At 38.9% G+C, this 14,727-nt stretch overlaps 1 protein-coding gene across 2 annotated transcripts in view; it reads right to left on the bottom strand.

Annotated features, from left to right (window-relative positions):
* unc13c (unc-13 homolog C) overlaps positions 1-14,727 on the bottom strand; it is a 378,167-nt gene that overhangs the window by 305,681 nt on the left and 57,759 nt on the right. For both annotated transcript variants that reach the window (XM_033050677.1, XM_033050678.1), the window contains exon 9: positions 2,540-2,665. In XM_033050677.1, the coding sequence (XP_032906568.1) occupies positions 2,540-2,665 (126 nt within the window). The remainder of the gene's footprint in view (positions 1-2,539; positions 2,666-14,727) is intronic.

Raw genomic sequence — 14,727 nt, 5'->3', positions numbered from 1 at the left:
CTGCTGTTGCCTCTTGCAAGAAACTATGTCCCCCAAGATTTATTTATTCAGAAACACTCCCCGGGCCCCTTGCATGCACTGTGTATGCCTTGCCCTGGTTTAAAATGCGTCTTTTCCAAAAAGTATAATTTCACACTTGTCCAAAAAACACATCCGATTACTTTGCTCACGTTCCAGTTGATTTAGATCCTGTTGTAAGCTTTGATTTCTTTACTATCCACTACGTCACCAAAAACCCCATAGCTAACAAAGATACAAAAATATTTACTGTGGTCCCAGCAATTTTCCCCTTGCCTTGGAACAATGTTCTTGGATACTTAATCAGGTCACAGGGATTTATGCGACTCAAGATTTCCAACAGCTTCTCCTGACAATGTCGATATGGCTCAGGTCAACAGGACTTTTGACAGATTAAAGTGGAACCATGTGCAGTTCAGAGGAAAATCAATAGGGAAGTAAGTTCTTAAACATACTCGAATAAAAGAAACTAATGAATTGTTATAACTATCTCTCTGAGTAAATCAATGTATTTTAATAAATACTGTGTAGGAAAGAACTGCAGATGCTGGTTTAAATCGAAGGTAGACACAAAATGCTGGAGTAACTCAGCGGAACAAGCAGCATCTCTGGAGAGAAGGAATGGGTGACGTTTTGGGTCAAGACCCTTCTTCAGACTCCTCAGTCTCAACCAGAAACGTCACCCATACCTTCTCTCCAGAGATGCTGCTTGTCCCGCTGAGTTACCCCAGCATTTTGTGTCTACCTTTAATACTGTTCCAGCAATTGCTATAAAACGGTGAATCTAATTGCTACAATAGTCATTATTTGCTGTATTTTCTTCTTACAAACTTTACAAGATCTAGCAATAAACATTGTCAAATCTATATCAGTTCCGAACCAAAAGGTATCATTCAACATATGCAATAATTTTTTTAATATTTGACGGCCTAAATGCATTCCAAATTGTGAGATTTATTCACAAGGTAAAAAAACTGCAAATGGATTTCTGAAATATGTTACTTTAATAGCAGAGGTGCACACATATCAGTCATAAAACACTCCATCCTGGAGCGATATGAATTACACTATTGCTGACAGAAATATCAGTTTTCCAACTACCAGAGGTGGTAATGTTTGGATCCACATCCATTAGGGAGCAATCTGTGTAATGTGCAAAATCTGATGGACAATTTACACCCAGTTTCCACTCCCTAAAACCTTTTGGACTAGTGCATAGCAGCTGCAGAATGGAAAAAAAAAATAATTACAGTTTTATGCATTGCAGTAAGTTCATGCATGGGCACTGATTTAAATCTTTTTCAACAGGCCAACTCTGTTGCAATCTTTATCCCTGCTATTCCCTACCAGGGGCTAAACAATGAATTATCAAGAAGAGAAATGTTAAATGGGAAGAAATATCCAATGCGTAATAAAATTGAGAGTAAGGATTTCAACAGCAACAGAAATGAGGTTGGGAGTAGATGGACAACATCCGAGGTGGAAATATTCAGTCTTAATGAGTGTAAGTTTAACTATCCAATGGGTAGTCTCTTTTTTTAAACTAGACTCATCAGTTCACTGAAATAAAATATCACTGAATTGTTAGGGGGAAGATGAAACTTGATAAAAGCCCTGGTTGTAGTTAGTTCATCGCAGCATGGTATCCTGGGTGCATTTGTCTCTGGATCAGTAATCCTCACTTTTCCCAAAATACCACTTTGCTTGATATTTAGTAAAGGATCAAGCAACATTTCCTCCAATTAAATTATTAAGAAGCACAGGACCAGTCAGATGATCCTTTCCTTATCCATTCATCTGGAACAACTGCCTAAAAATGACCCAGCCTATTCACAATTTCGCTATCACATCCAACTCCAAAGATAAGCCCTGAATCACACTTACTGAACATCATGAAGACTGGATTTTGTTCACCTCAGATGTTGTCCATCTACTTCCTACCTCATTTCGACTGCTGTTGAAATCCCCACACATAACATTATTACCTTTTTACTCATTTGTAGCCCAAGGTTATTCAAAACCCTGCCTTCAATTGCTAATTCACACGAAATACAGGGACCAACTGGCCAATACTGGCTCTCAGTTCACCACCACCAGGATTTAATAAATCTCGTCTTTTTCATTAAATCATTCCAATGTTTTGCTCCTTCCTACTGTCAATCTACAGTAGTACAGTTATGCCTACAACTCCCTGTGCTCACTGAATATATCCCAGTTGAAATCACTTCAGTATTTGTATGAAGGAAATCTCAGGAGAGTAAAAAATGGGATTAACATAGTCTTTGTGAAAATGGGTGGCTCATGTTTGGCACAGATTCAGGCCACGGGGCCTGTTTCAGAGGTGTATCTATCAGTGGCTGTGCCATTGGCTGTACTGCAGAGGCTGGCCTTTTCCTATACCACTGCCTCACTTTAGTAAGGTTAAAAACATTTTTCAAAACATTCATTTTTTATGTTGCATTAATAAGCATAAAATGAAAGAAGTGTAATTATAAGATTTATAAAAGTTAACAAAACTCACTTGGTAGATAATTCTAATGAAGTTTTGCTCTCCAATGAATGCTGTTGACTGGATAATCGGCTGCAACTTGAAAAAGACTCTATATCGCTTTTGCTGACAAAAGGAGAGTCTTTGTCATCTTGTTTTCTGTTAACAAAAATATTTATTTAAAACAGCACAACTTTAATAAAATTCTCTCCAATCAATGGGATGATACAAATCCCAAACATTAAAGAATAAGATCTTAACATCTTAACACATATTAACAAATGGAATACTGCAAGAAATACTGCCAATAAAAAACAAATTCAATATATAGACTATGAGCAAAAAAAAAATCAGCGAAGCCAGCCTTATACAGCAATCATTCTGCCAACTAATTGCATCTAAACAAATTTGCACACTCTTCCAACAATTTACTATCAGATTTTCATAATGGTCAAACTAGAGCCAGAATACATCAGCTAAAATAACTAAAGGAGAAAATGTACATTTGGACGGGACACTCATAAAAAACTAGAGAAATTACTTTATTCTGTGAAAATGGGTGGATGATGTTTGGTGCAGTCAGGCAGAAACAAAGACAAAGAATGAACTTACATTTATAAGCACCCTTCACAACATCAGGAATTTGCAAAGTACATTAATTTCGTACTTTCAACATGTAGTCACCGTTGTGATGTAGAAAAATATGGCAATCAAGGTTTGTATAGCAAATCTCCACAAATACCAAACAATAGAAACATAGATAATCTGCTATAGTGCTATTAGTTGAGAAATAAGTGATCCCAGGGATAAATATGCAAATAGGGTAGCTCGCTCCAAGAAACATTTATAGAATCATGAGTTCAAGAACAATAGCTTTTAATTGTTTATTTTATTTATTTCTCATAATCTAAATGCCACTAGCGAGTCAGCATTTATTGATCATCCCTAATTTTCCTTGAGAGGATAGCGATGAGCTGCCTTTTTGAACCAGTGTAGTCCTCGTGGGGCTCCAAAAGTTAAACTCAGCAATGATGAAGGACATGCAAAGTCAGGATAATGTGCGACTTGAGGGAGAACATGAAGCCCATGTCTGAATGTTGTCTGGGTTTGGCAGCATTCAGGCATGAACTGCTTCATTTGCTGAGGAATTGGAAATGGAATTGAACATTGTGCAATCAATCATCAACGGGCGTCACCATTTATGATGGAAGGACGATCATTAAAAAGGATCTGATAATAGTTGGGGATGCTGCACTGTTGTGTGAAACTCTTGTTTTGATGTCCTGGAGGTGGGATAGTTGACACTAGTTGCTGCACTCATATTACAAGACTGAATTGGGTGCATGGTGACCAGTAACAGTGTGGAAGTAATGGGCCTGTCCCAAATCGCCAAGTGGGACAGGCCCATTAGTGGCTTATTTGCACATATATTGGGCCATTGGTAAATTAGTCCTAGCCTTTTGCTAGGTAAACCAGGTTATTGCCTGAAGAGACCACAATCCTTGTATCATCTCAAATTCATGTATACTGGTTATTATTGCTACATGCAAACTCTGAATAACATTCTTGGTGTTACACATCCTAACTAGCAGTATTTAAATCCATTCCGCCTCCCACTACCAGTTTCAAATCCAGATCAGTAAATGAACTGTGCCAGGTTATCTCCCTGGTATCTGCAACTCATCCATTTAATCTTGATGATGTTCAAAAAGGATCTAACTTTGGTCCTTGGGCCTATCCACTTTCTTGCATCACTGCTGCCGGAATAATATCCGGTTCTAGATTTTTAAGTCGCATCAATGCAATAGTAAATTAAAATGTTGCCTTCTTGAAGAAAATATCAGTTCTGACAAAGGGTAATATTTAACAAATAGAAATAATTGTAAACTGCAACTCTGACATTAGAACTGCCAGCACTGCAGAGATTGCAGATCTTTTGACTGATACAAAACAAATGAAGAGCTGATTTTTTCCCCCTGGAGCTAGTATTGGTGAGCAAGTGAATCAGCTGCACACAAGGTACGGCCTTTTCTTCAGAGGTTCTAACAAAACCAAGAGCTGCTGCTCAGGAGAAATCTGAGATTGAGAGTGTTTGGAGATGGGTAGAGGGATTGGGAAGCTAGGAATGGAAAATTGGGGAGGATCGGCTCCAGGGATTGGTAAGGGGAGTTATAATATGCTAGTATAAGGTCAAAATTAGTTGAGTCAAGTGGTCCAATTACCAATTGGAGCATTTCGATTGGAATTCCGGTGCAGAGTGGAAAATAGTTCCACCGGGTGGCGCCACTAGCAGTGGCTGCCTCGCCAACAGTCTGTCTGTCCTTTCTTCTTTTTGTTCTTTTTAGTATGTGTTGAAGAGTATATTTTAGTATTCCTTGGTTTGTTTTATGTGGGGGGAGTTGGGAGAAACATTTTTTTCCCCAATCTCTTACCTCGACGGAGATGCGATTTTTTTCCCCGTATCGTATATCTGTCCCCACTACGGCCTTACATCGTGGAGTTGGTGGTCTTTCCTGAAGACCGACGGACGCTCCAAGCCGCGAGAGTCTGCGGGACTTTAACATCGCGGTGCTTGCGATCCCTTTGCGGGGCCTGTGGGCTTTAACATCGTGAAGCCCGCGGTCTCTGGTAAGGAGAGCAAACTCTGGAGCTCCATGCCGCGGAGAGAGTTTCAACCACCCTGACATGGGAGTTTCGATCACCCCGACGGGGGGCTTCGATCGTCGGCTGTGGGGGCTTTAATCGCCCCAACCGCGGATGGTTTGACTGCCCCGACCACGGGAGAACAAGGGGAAAAAGATTAAACTTTATTGCCATCCATCACAGTGAGGAATGTGGAATCCACTGTGATGGGTGTTTAAGTTAACTTTATGTGGTTGTGTGTCTTGCTGCTTTTCACTTAGTATGGTTGTATGATAACTCAAATTGCATTGTACCTTAACTGGTACATGTGACATAAACTGACCTTGAAACCTTGAGAATGGTGGGTGGGGCTGGTCATGTGAGCACCACATGCCTGAGGAGATTGGTGGGACGATTAAAAGTGGTGGACGGCGCTCTCAGAGATGTCAGATAAATTCATTACTTAAGACCTACAAGTGAGGCTCCCAGCATCAGATGAAAACGACTGAGTTCCTGTTACATCACAGGCACTGTCAAAATCTGCTTCTGCACAAATAGTATCAACCTTGTCAACCGCTTGGATATAAATAAAGTCACCAAGAATATTTTGTTATCTCTGCAGAGGATCAGAGGATCAGATAGTTCCCAATCCTAATGGAAAGCAAGACCAAATAGCTTGACCACTAATAAAAAGAACACTATGTGATGTTCCAAAAGGCTGAATTATACACAAACCATGTGAACATTCAGAAAAGTTCCAGACTTTGTATTAGGTACTGAACATGGACAATGAAAGAGTAAGTACAGCACTCCTGTTCCACTTCTAGCAAGCAGATGATCAAAACAAGGGATTGCAGTCAATTCTGCTTGTTGGAGTACCTCTATAGTTTAAAGAGTGATGCAAACTGACAGATACCTGTTCGTGATGACCAATGTCAGTCATTTGCCAACCTTTACTACTGTCATTTCTGCAATAACATTCATCTTAGTGCTTTGTGAACACCATTTGATTTTAAATGTACAGTGGTACCGTTGGAAACGTCCCATTGTGATATCAACGTGGCACTCGGCAGCTTGAGAACCCATTGTGATTGACGCACTGAGAGTGGTATTGTGACATCATCACTGGAAGCTGCTGTAAAAAGGCTATGTGAGAAGCTGCGGTTACCGTTGGCAACGTCCCATTGTGATGTCATTTGTAAATTAGATCCATTGTGATTGGACATCTGTGAGATGGCATTGTGACATCATCACAGGAAGCTGCTGGGAAAAGGCTCTCTGTGAGTAGCGTTTTTTGGCTTTTTTTAAAGCTTTAATCGTGAATAACATGAAATATGGTATGAAATCATAAATTAACCTGAGCACTGCGTGGAGGGGGAAATTGTGTTAGAATATGTAAAAATTTAAGCGCTAGCATGTAGTGTTTTGAGGAAGATACAAAACATACAAACAGCCACACACAAGGTGGGATTTTTAATGTATAGACAGATAAATATTGGCATAGATTGGCAATAGCTGGTTCATACTGCAAACCTCAATAATATGGCTGATCATTAAACACATATTATATTGATTTAAGATAAAAAATAATATTCCAAATGCTGAATCACCAAGTCAATTTACCAGATAGTGCAGGGGATTTTTTTCACCGATATCTGGCTCTATTGGACTGTATGATGCAGTACACAGTAAAACTGTGGTTAAATATTATACACAGTCTTTAAACTCCTAATAACTAAATTACTAAACCAATAGACCACTAAGAAATGCTGAAGCATTTCAAATCAGCACTTCTGATATCTGCAAGTAGTACAATGTGTGCTAACTGCAAGATATGTAATACATCTTTTCCCAGCCAGTTTGGTAGCACCTCCCACATCCATGACCACATCACCAAAGAGGACAAGGGCATCAGTTACACCAGACAATTACCATCTGAAGATTCCCCAAGTTGCATACTATCCTGGCTTATAAATGAATTGCATTTCTTCATTGTCATTATCTAAACTCAGCTCATTATTCATCATTTTCGTGATGAAGCGGTTTGGATGTGAAATATTAACTGTTTCTCCTTCCACGATCCGGTCTGACATGCTGTGTAAATCAAACACTTTGTTTGTAATTCAGATTTCCAGCATCTGCCACAATGTTCATTTTAATTTAAATGGAAGTGCCTACGCTATATAAACTACAAAAGTTCAAACAGGCATCCCACAAACGCTGATGTTATCAGTGACGTCTCCACACTGAGAACAACATTTTTTTTTTTTTTTTAATGTAACATAATGTATGTGATTTAAAGAGGCATCCATATCAATCAGCTAATATTTTATTATTTTAAAGTGGTTCATCAAACTACAACTCCATTTCTATTACACATCCTTTGATTGGTGTTTCCTATTTGCTCATTGGAAATAACAGTGGTGATTGCTTGCCTTTTGAGACAACTAGATTCATAAATGAATTAATAATCTAGTTGGGCTTCGTATAGCAATTTGCAACTTTCAATTTCATATCTGCACTAGCCCCAAAATTACCAGAAATCCAGCACTCAATTTCACAACATACCTCAGTGAAATTCATACTTCATCTTCTAGGTTGTAAGAAATCCATTACCATAGAAATCTATCAATCCTAGTGTACAATACGCAATGAGCCCTGTTTTGGAGAGAACCTCTATCAATAGCACGTATCATTTCCCTTATCTACTTCAGTGCCTAAAGAAGATAAGCAAAATTTCATGCTAAGGTGATTTCCTATGAGAAACATATAGCTCAAAGTACTCAGTTACAGGTGGCACCATCTTATTCCATTTTCATATTATTATATTTTCATTTTCAGTTTTAATAGCCACAAAATGTTGAATTTGGGGAATGTGGACAAAACATCCTCAATAACATCATCGGTTTTAGCAATATAGTAACAATGATATAGCAACACTTAGTTCTAGTGAAAGCTCCAGAGAACACCTTGCAGATTGCTGTACAGAAAACAATTCTGCCAACATCGTATTGACTTTGACTTCAAAACTAACTGCAAATCTACGACCAGTTCATTATGATCAATTACCAGTGGTACTACAGGAAGACATGGATGCAACATCTTTACTGAGAAAAATGCTATTTCACAAGCTTTAATTAAATGATATTAAAATGGCAACTGTCAATTTGAAATATTACATATTGCGAAGTCTAGCTACATTCAGTGTCCTCTTTAACAGCTTGGAGTTTTGTGCAGTTGTGTACAAAGTTAGAGGGACAATGTCAGTGCCAGACAAATTGGAGATGATTGGTTATATCTCCACTAATCATGCCAGGTCACCACTCTGGTGTAAACAACTGAGAAGAATTGTATACATTGAAATATATCTAATCTCCACTCAATGTATGTCACACAGAAATTACTGCTTTGATTGGGGCATGTTCCTGTCGTTTCATCTTCCTCTGCTCTTCGTGTAGACTATTTAGAGCTAAATAACTTGTTTGCTCTCACACAATCTACTCCACCGCAACTCACTGCCAGATTTAGAAGACTCCGACTGTTAAATGAATCAGGTAACTATGACGTATAACTTATTATTACAAGGCTGTGGCCAGGACTCAAGGACTATAATGAACGGTTGGGCAGTATAGGACTTTTCTAGGACTATTCCCTAAAGCACAGATGGCCATGGGTTGATCTTATGGAGGTGTACAAAATCATGATGGGAATAAATAAGGTGAATATGTCTTTTACCTAGGATAGGGGAACCAAGAGCCAGAGGACATTAAGGTGAGAGGGACAAGATTTCATACGAATCTAAGGGGCAGATAGTGGTGAGTATATGGAATGAGCTGCCAGAAGAGGTAGATGAGGCAGGTACGATAATAGCATTTAAAAGACACTTGGATGGGTACATGGATAGGATAGGTTTAGAGGGATATGTGCCAAACATGAGCAAATTGGACTAGCTAAGATGGAATATCTTGGTCAGCTTGGACAAGATGGACTGAATGGCCTGTTTCCATGTCGTATGACTCTACTAAGAACAGTTGACCAGCGCAGAGACAATATAATTAACTTCCTATCAACAGTTCAGAGTACAAAATTATCCTGAACAAAAAACAACCCCTCAATCCAACCAATCCTCAAGAGTGATGAAATTCATGAACAAATACAAACAAACTGAAGACTGAACATGTTAGACACCACCTGCCAATTGGGGTGCAGGCTTTTTACCTGAAGGCAGCAGCAGTTCAGAACACCTTGCAACATTTTTCTTTTATATTTTCAAAATAGTCACATCAATATGTTCAGATTTACACAAAAGCCTCATTTCCAGGTTGCAGAATGCAGTTGTGATCTCTGCACAAATTATTCTCAACATGCCACAGCAAATCAACGGTGCTGCAGAATTTCAGACGCCTTAAGCATAATTCCACTGAACTGCAGGAAACTTTATAAAATTAGATTTATTTTGGTGTCAGCAGAGGATGGGGTAGCTCACACAAACAGTTTTCAGATAGAAACATAGAAAATAGGTGCAGGTGTAGGCCATTCAGCCCTTCGAGCTATTCAATGAGATCATGGCTGATCATCCACATTCAGTACCCCATTCCTGCCTTCTCCCTATATCCATTTATTCCGCTGGCCCTAAGAGCTATATCTAACTCTCTCTTGAATGCATCCAGTGAATCGGCCTCCACTGCCTTCTGAGGCAGAGAATTCCACAAATGCACAACTCTCTGGGTGAAAATGTGTTTGCGCATCTCAGTTCTAAATGGCCAACCCCTTATTCTTAACCTGTGGCCCCCTGTTCTGGACTCCCCCAACATCAGGAACATGTTTCTTGCATCTAGCGTGTCCAATCCCTTAATAATTTTACATGTTTCTACAAGATCCCCTCTCATCCTTCTAAATTTCAGTGAATACAAGACCAATCATTTCATTCTTTCATCATATAACAGCCCTGCCATCCTAGGAATTAACCTCGTGAACTTACGCTGCACTCCCCCAATAGCAAGATCTCCTCACATTTGGAGAACAAAACTGCACACAATACTCCCGGTGTGGTCTCACCCGGGCTCTGTACAACTGCAGAAGGACCTCTTTGCTACTATTCTCAGATCCTATCGTTATGAAGGCCAACATGCCATTCGCTTTCTTCACTGCCTGCTACACCTGCATGCTTATTTTCAGTGACTGATGTACAAGGACACCCAGGTCTCGTTGCACTTACCCTTTTCCTAATCTGACACCATTCAGATAACAATGTGCCTTCTTGTTCTTGCCACCAAAGTGGATAACCTCACATTTATCCGCATTATACTGCATCTGCCATGCATCTGCCCACTCACCCAACCTACCCAAGTCACCTTGCATCCTCATAGCATCCTCTTCACAGTTCACACTGCCACCCAGCTTTGTGTCATCTGCAAATTTGCTCATGTTACTTTTAATTCCTTCATCTAAATCATTTATATTGTAAATAGCTGCGGTCCCAGCACCGAGCCCTGCGGCACCCCACTAGTCACCACCTGCCATTCTGAAAGGAACCCGTTAATTCCTTCTCTTTGTTTCCTGTCTGCCAACCAATTTTCTATCCATGTCGATACCCTACCCCCAATAACATGTGCTCTAATTTTGCCCACTAATCTTCTGTGTGGGACCTTATCAAAGGTTTTCTGAAAGTCCAGATACACTACATCCACTGGCTCTCCCTTATCCATTTTACTTGTTACATCCTCAAAAAAATTCCAGAAGATTAGTCAAGCAAGATTTCCTCTTTGTAAATCCACGCTGACTTGGACCGATCATGTTACTGCTATCCAAATGCACCGCTATTACATCTTTAATAATTGACTCCAGCATCTTCCCACCACCGATATCAGGCTAACTGGTCTATAATTCTCTGCTTTCTCTCTCCCTCCTTTCTTAAAAAGCGGGATATCATTAGCTACCCTCCAATCCCCAGGAACCGAATCAGTATCTATAGAACATTGGAAAATGATCACCAATGCATCCACGATTTCGAGAGCCACCTCCTTGAGTACCCTGGGATGTAGACCATCAGGCCCAGGGGATTTATCAGCCTTCAGTCCATCAGTCTACCCAACACCATGTCCTGACTAATGTGAATTTCCTTCAGTTCACTCCGTCATCCTAGATCCTCTGTCTCCTCGTACATCAGGAAGATTGTTTGTGTCTTCCTTCGTGAAGACAGAACCAAAGTACTGGTTCAACTCGTCTGCCATTTCCTTTTTCCCCCAGAATAAATTCACCTGGTTCTGTCTTCAAGGGACCCACATTTGTCTTAACTAATCTTTTCCTTTTCACATACCTAAAGAAGCTTTTACTATCCTCCTTTATATTATTGGCTAGCTTACCTTCGTACTTCATCTTTTCTCCCCGTATTGCCTTTTTAGTTTCCTTCTGTTGTTCTTTAAAAGTTTCCCAATCCTATGGCTTCCCGCTCATTTCTGCTGTGTTATATGTCTTCTCTTTTAGTTTTATACTGTCCTTGACTTCCCTTGTCAGCCGTGGCTGCCTCTTACTCCCCTTAGAATCTTTCCTCCTCTTTGGAATGAAATGATCCTGCATCTTCAGGATTATTCCCAGAAATTCCTGCAATTGCTGTTCCACCGTCATCCCCGCTAAGGGTCCCTTTCCAGTCAAATTTGGCCAGCTCCTCCCTCATGCCTCCATAGTCCCCTTTGTTCAACTGCAATACTGACACTTCTGATTTTACCTTCTCCCTCTCAAATTGCAGATTACAATGTCTATTCTGGTCACTCCCTCCTAATGGTTCCTTTACCTTGAGTTCTCTTATCAAATCCAGATTATTACACAACACTAAATCCAGAGTTGCCTTCTCCCTGGTTTGCTCCAGTGCAAGCTGCTCTAAGAATCCATCTCAGAGGCACTCGACAAACTACGTTTCTTGGGGTCCAGTACCAACCAAGATGCCAGCTATTCGAGCTCCACAAGCTAGGCCAGAACACACTGAACCCATGCCTCTCATTTCTGTGGCTGTGTAACTTGAAATTTTGGCTGGCTTTACAGCGATGGACCAACTGCAAATACCAATGGTTGATGATTTGCACTTTGGCCCACACACTTTCAAGGTATCCTAATAGCTTATGGTGTTGGAACATAGAACAGTAAAGCACATGAAAAGCCCTTTGGTCCACAATATCTGTGCCGAACATGAAGCCAAGGCCACCTCTCATCTACCTGCATATTTCCCACTTTTCCCTGCATATCCAAAAGCCCCTCAAATGCCCCTATCGTACCTGCCTCCACCACCAGCGCGTTCCAGGCACTCACCACGTTGTGTAAAAAAGGTGCCACGCACATCTCCTTTAAACTTTACACCTGTAACCTTAAAGCTATGCTCTCTAGTATTAGATTTTATCCATCCTGGGGAAAATACAATATACAATACAATACAATACCATTTATTTGTCATCAAAAGGTTCTGACTATCCACCCTATCTATGCATTGCAAAGTATTTTCTGTTGAAAAGCATTTTCACTGATTCCAAATTGTTCTGATGATCAAGAACAGTTTAAAAAGGTTAAATAATTACAATTTTTTTAATATTCAGAAATAATAAACACTTCAAAGTCCATTTTTTAAAAATAATTCACTACTGAGCTTTGTTGGCAAGGTTAACATTTATGGCTCATTGTAACTATTCTCGAAAAGGTTGAGATGAGCCACTTTCTTGAACTGTTGTCCTTCTGATTAAGGTACTCACACAATGATGTTGAGATAAAATGGAACTTTTAATGAAGGGCACCGACCTCTTAAAATGATTGATAACAAACTAGATGCATCAACTATGGCTGGTGTAATACCAAGAGTTCAGATACATCTCTTCGGCTTGGTCAGCAAGAGGCCAGATATGCACAGAGCCATAGGGCTCCAGAACACATACCATAACCTTCCCATTAGCCTTCAGTGACATCAAGCCCACAAAATACATACATCACCATTCTCTCTATATCAAATTGATTTCCAAGCCATTGCCAGCAGAGTTTGTGAGTCATAGAGATCTACAGCACATGAACATGCCTCTCGAACCACCACGAGTCTGCCGATTCTTCAGCCCATCTACACTAATCCCATTTGTCCTGCTAGGCCTAACCTATTCAAGTGTCAGTCCAAAATGTTTCTTCAACATGGTGATTGTATCCGATTCCGACATCTTCCTTGCTGTGCATTCCCGGTTATCAAGCACTCTATGAATAAAATACTTAAACCTCAAATCCCTTTTTTTTTTAAATAATATTTTTATTAGAAGCATGTACATATCATAATCAAAACACATTTTGTATATCAATTGCATATTGTTAATAGATGGGATTCCGACTATCAAAATAATAGTGGCCCTCATTTATCTTTTTTTTTTTTTGAAAATATTTTTTATTGGAGATAGGTACATAACCTAATTACATCATTACATCATTACATAGTCTTACATTTTTAAATTGATAATATTGTCAATTATTATTACATTGTCTCCAATACTTTTTGCCTTTTTTTTTATTTTTTAAACTAGATAGAACTAAAGAGATAGATGAAGTAAAGAAAGAGAAGAAAGAGAAGAAAAACAAAAACAAAAACAAAAAAAACAACAACAAAAAAAGGAAAAAGATAGTTAAAGAAGAATGGAAAAATTTATTAAAATAAAAAAGACTTCATTCGAGATATATTCGTACCTTTCAGAGTATAGTATTTCATCCATTCTTTAGCCCGCGTGCTAGTCAGGTTCCTGTGCTGAACCATTCTGACCCTTTAAGTAATCAATAAAAGGAGACCATGTTCCAGCGAATAATTCCTGTTTGTCCAACAGGGAAAATCTGATTCTTTCCACGTTTAAGGTCTCCGTCATTTCTATAATCCACATTTTGATTGTGGGGGCCGTAGGGCCTTTCCAAAATTTTAGAATTAATTTTTTTCCTGTTATTAAACTATAATCAATAAAGTTTCTTTGTGTTGTTCTAAGTGTTTGATTTAATTCTAATATTCCGAGTATTATTAATTTTGGATCTGGGTCCAATTGTGTGCTGGTTACTTTAGATATTATACTAAAAATATTTACCCAGAATTTTTTAATTTTTATACAGTTTGCAAACATATGAGATAATGTAGCTTCTAAATGTTGACATTTATCACATATAGGTGAGATATGTTGAAAAATTTTATGTAATTTTGTTTTTGAATAATGTAACCTATGTATTACTTTAAATTGTATTAGAGAATGTCTAGCGTTTAGTGAACACTGATGTATGTGTTGCAAACTTTCTTCCCAAGTATCTTTCGTTATTACTTGATTTAATTCTTTTTCCCATGTTTGTCTGTGTAAGTCCGTCGAAGGAATGTCACTGTCTAATAAGATATTATATATATAAGATATTAATTTTTCTGTGTTAGGATGTTTGTTCCAGCATTCATCAAGAATTTCTGAATTTCTAATTCGAAAATTTTGGGAGTTCGATTTTACATAATCTCTAAATTGAAGATATCTGAAATAATCATTTCCTCGAAGTCCATAAGTCTGTTGCAATTCCTGAAATGTCAGAAAAGTGCCTTCCTTGTAAAGTTGTCCCATATT

The sequence above is a fragment of the Amblyraja radiata genome, chromosome 34 (genome assembly GCF_010909765.2).
Source record: "Amblyraja radiata isolate CabotCenter1 chromosome 34, sAmbRad1.1.pri, whole genome shotgun sequence".
NCBI lineage: Eukaryota > Metazoa > Chordata > Chondrichthyes > Rajiformes > Rajidae > Amblyraja > Amblyraja radiata.
Note: the sequence above shows the minus strand (reverse complement) of the source record. Positions and strands in the feature narration are given on the sequence as shown.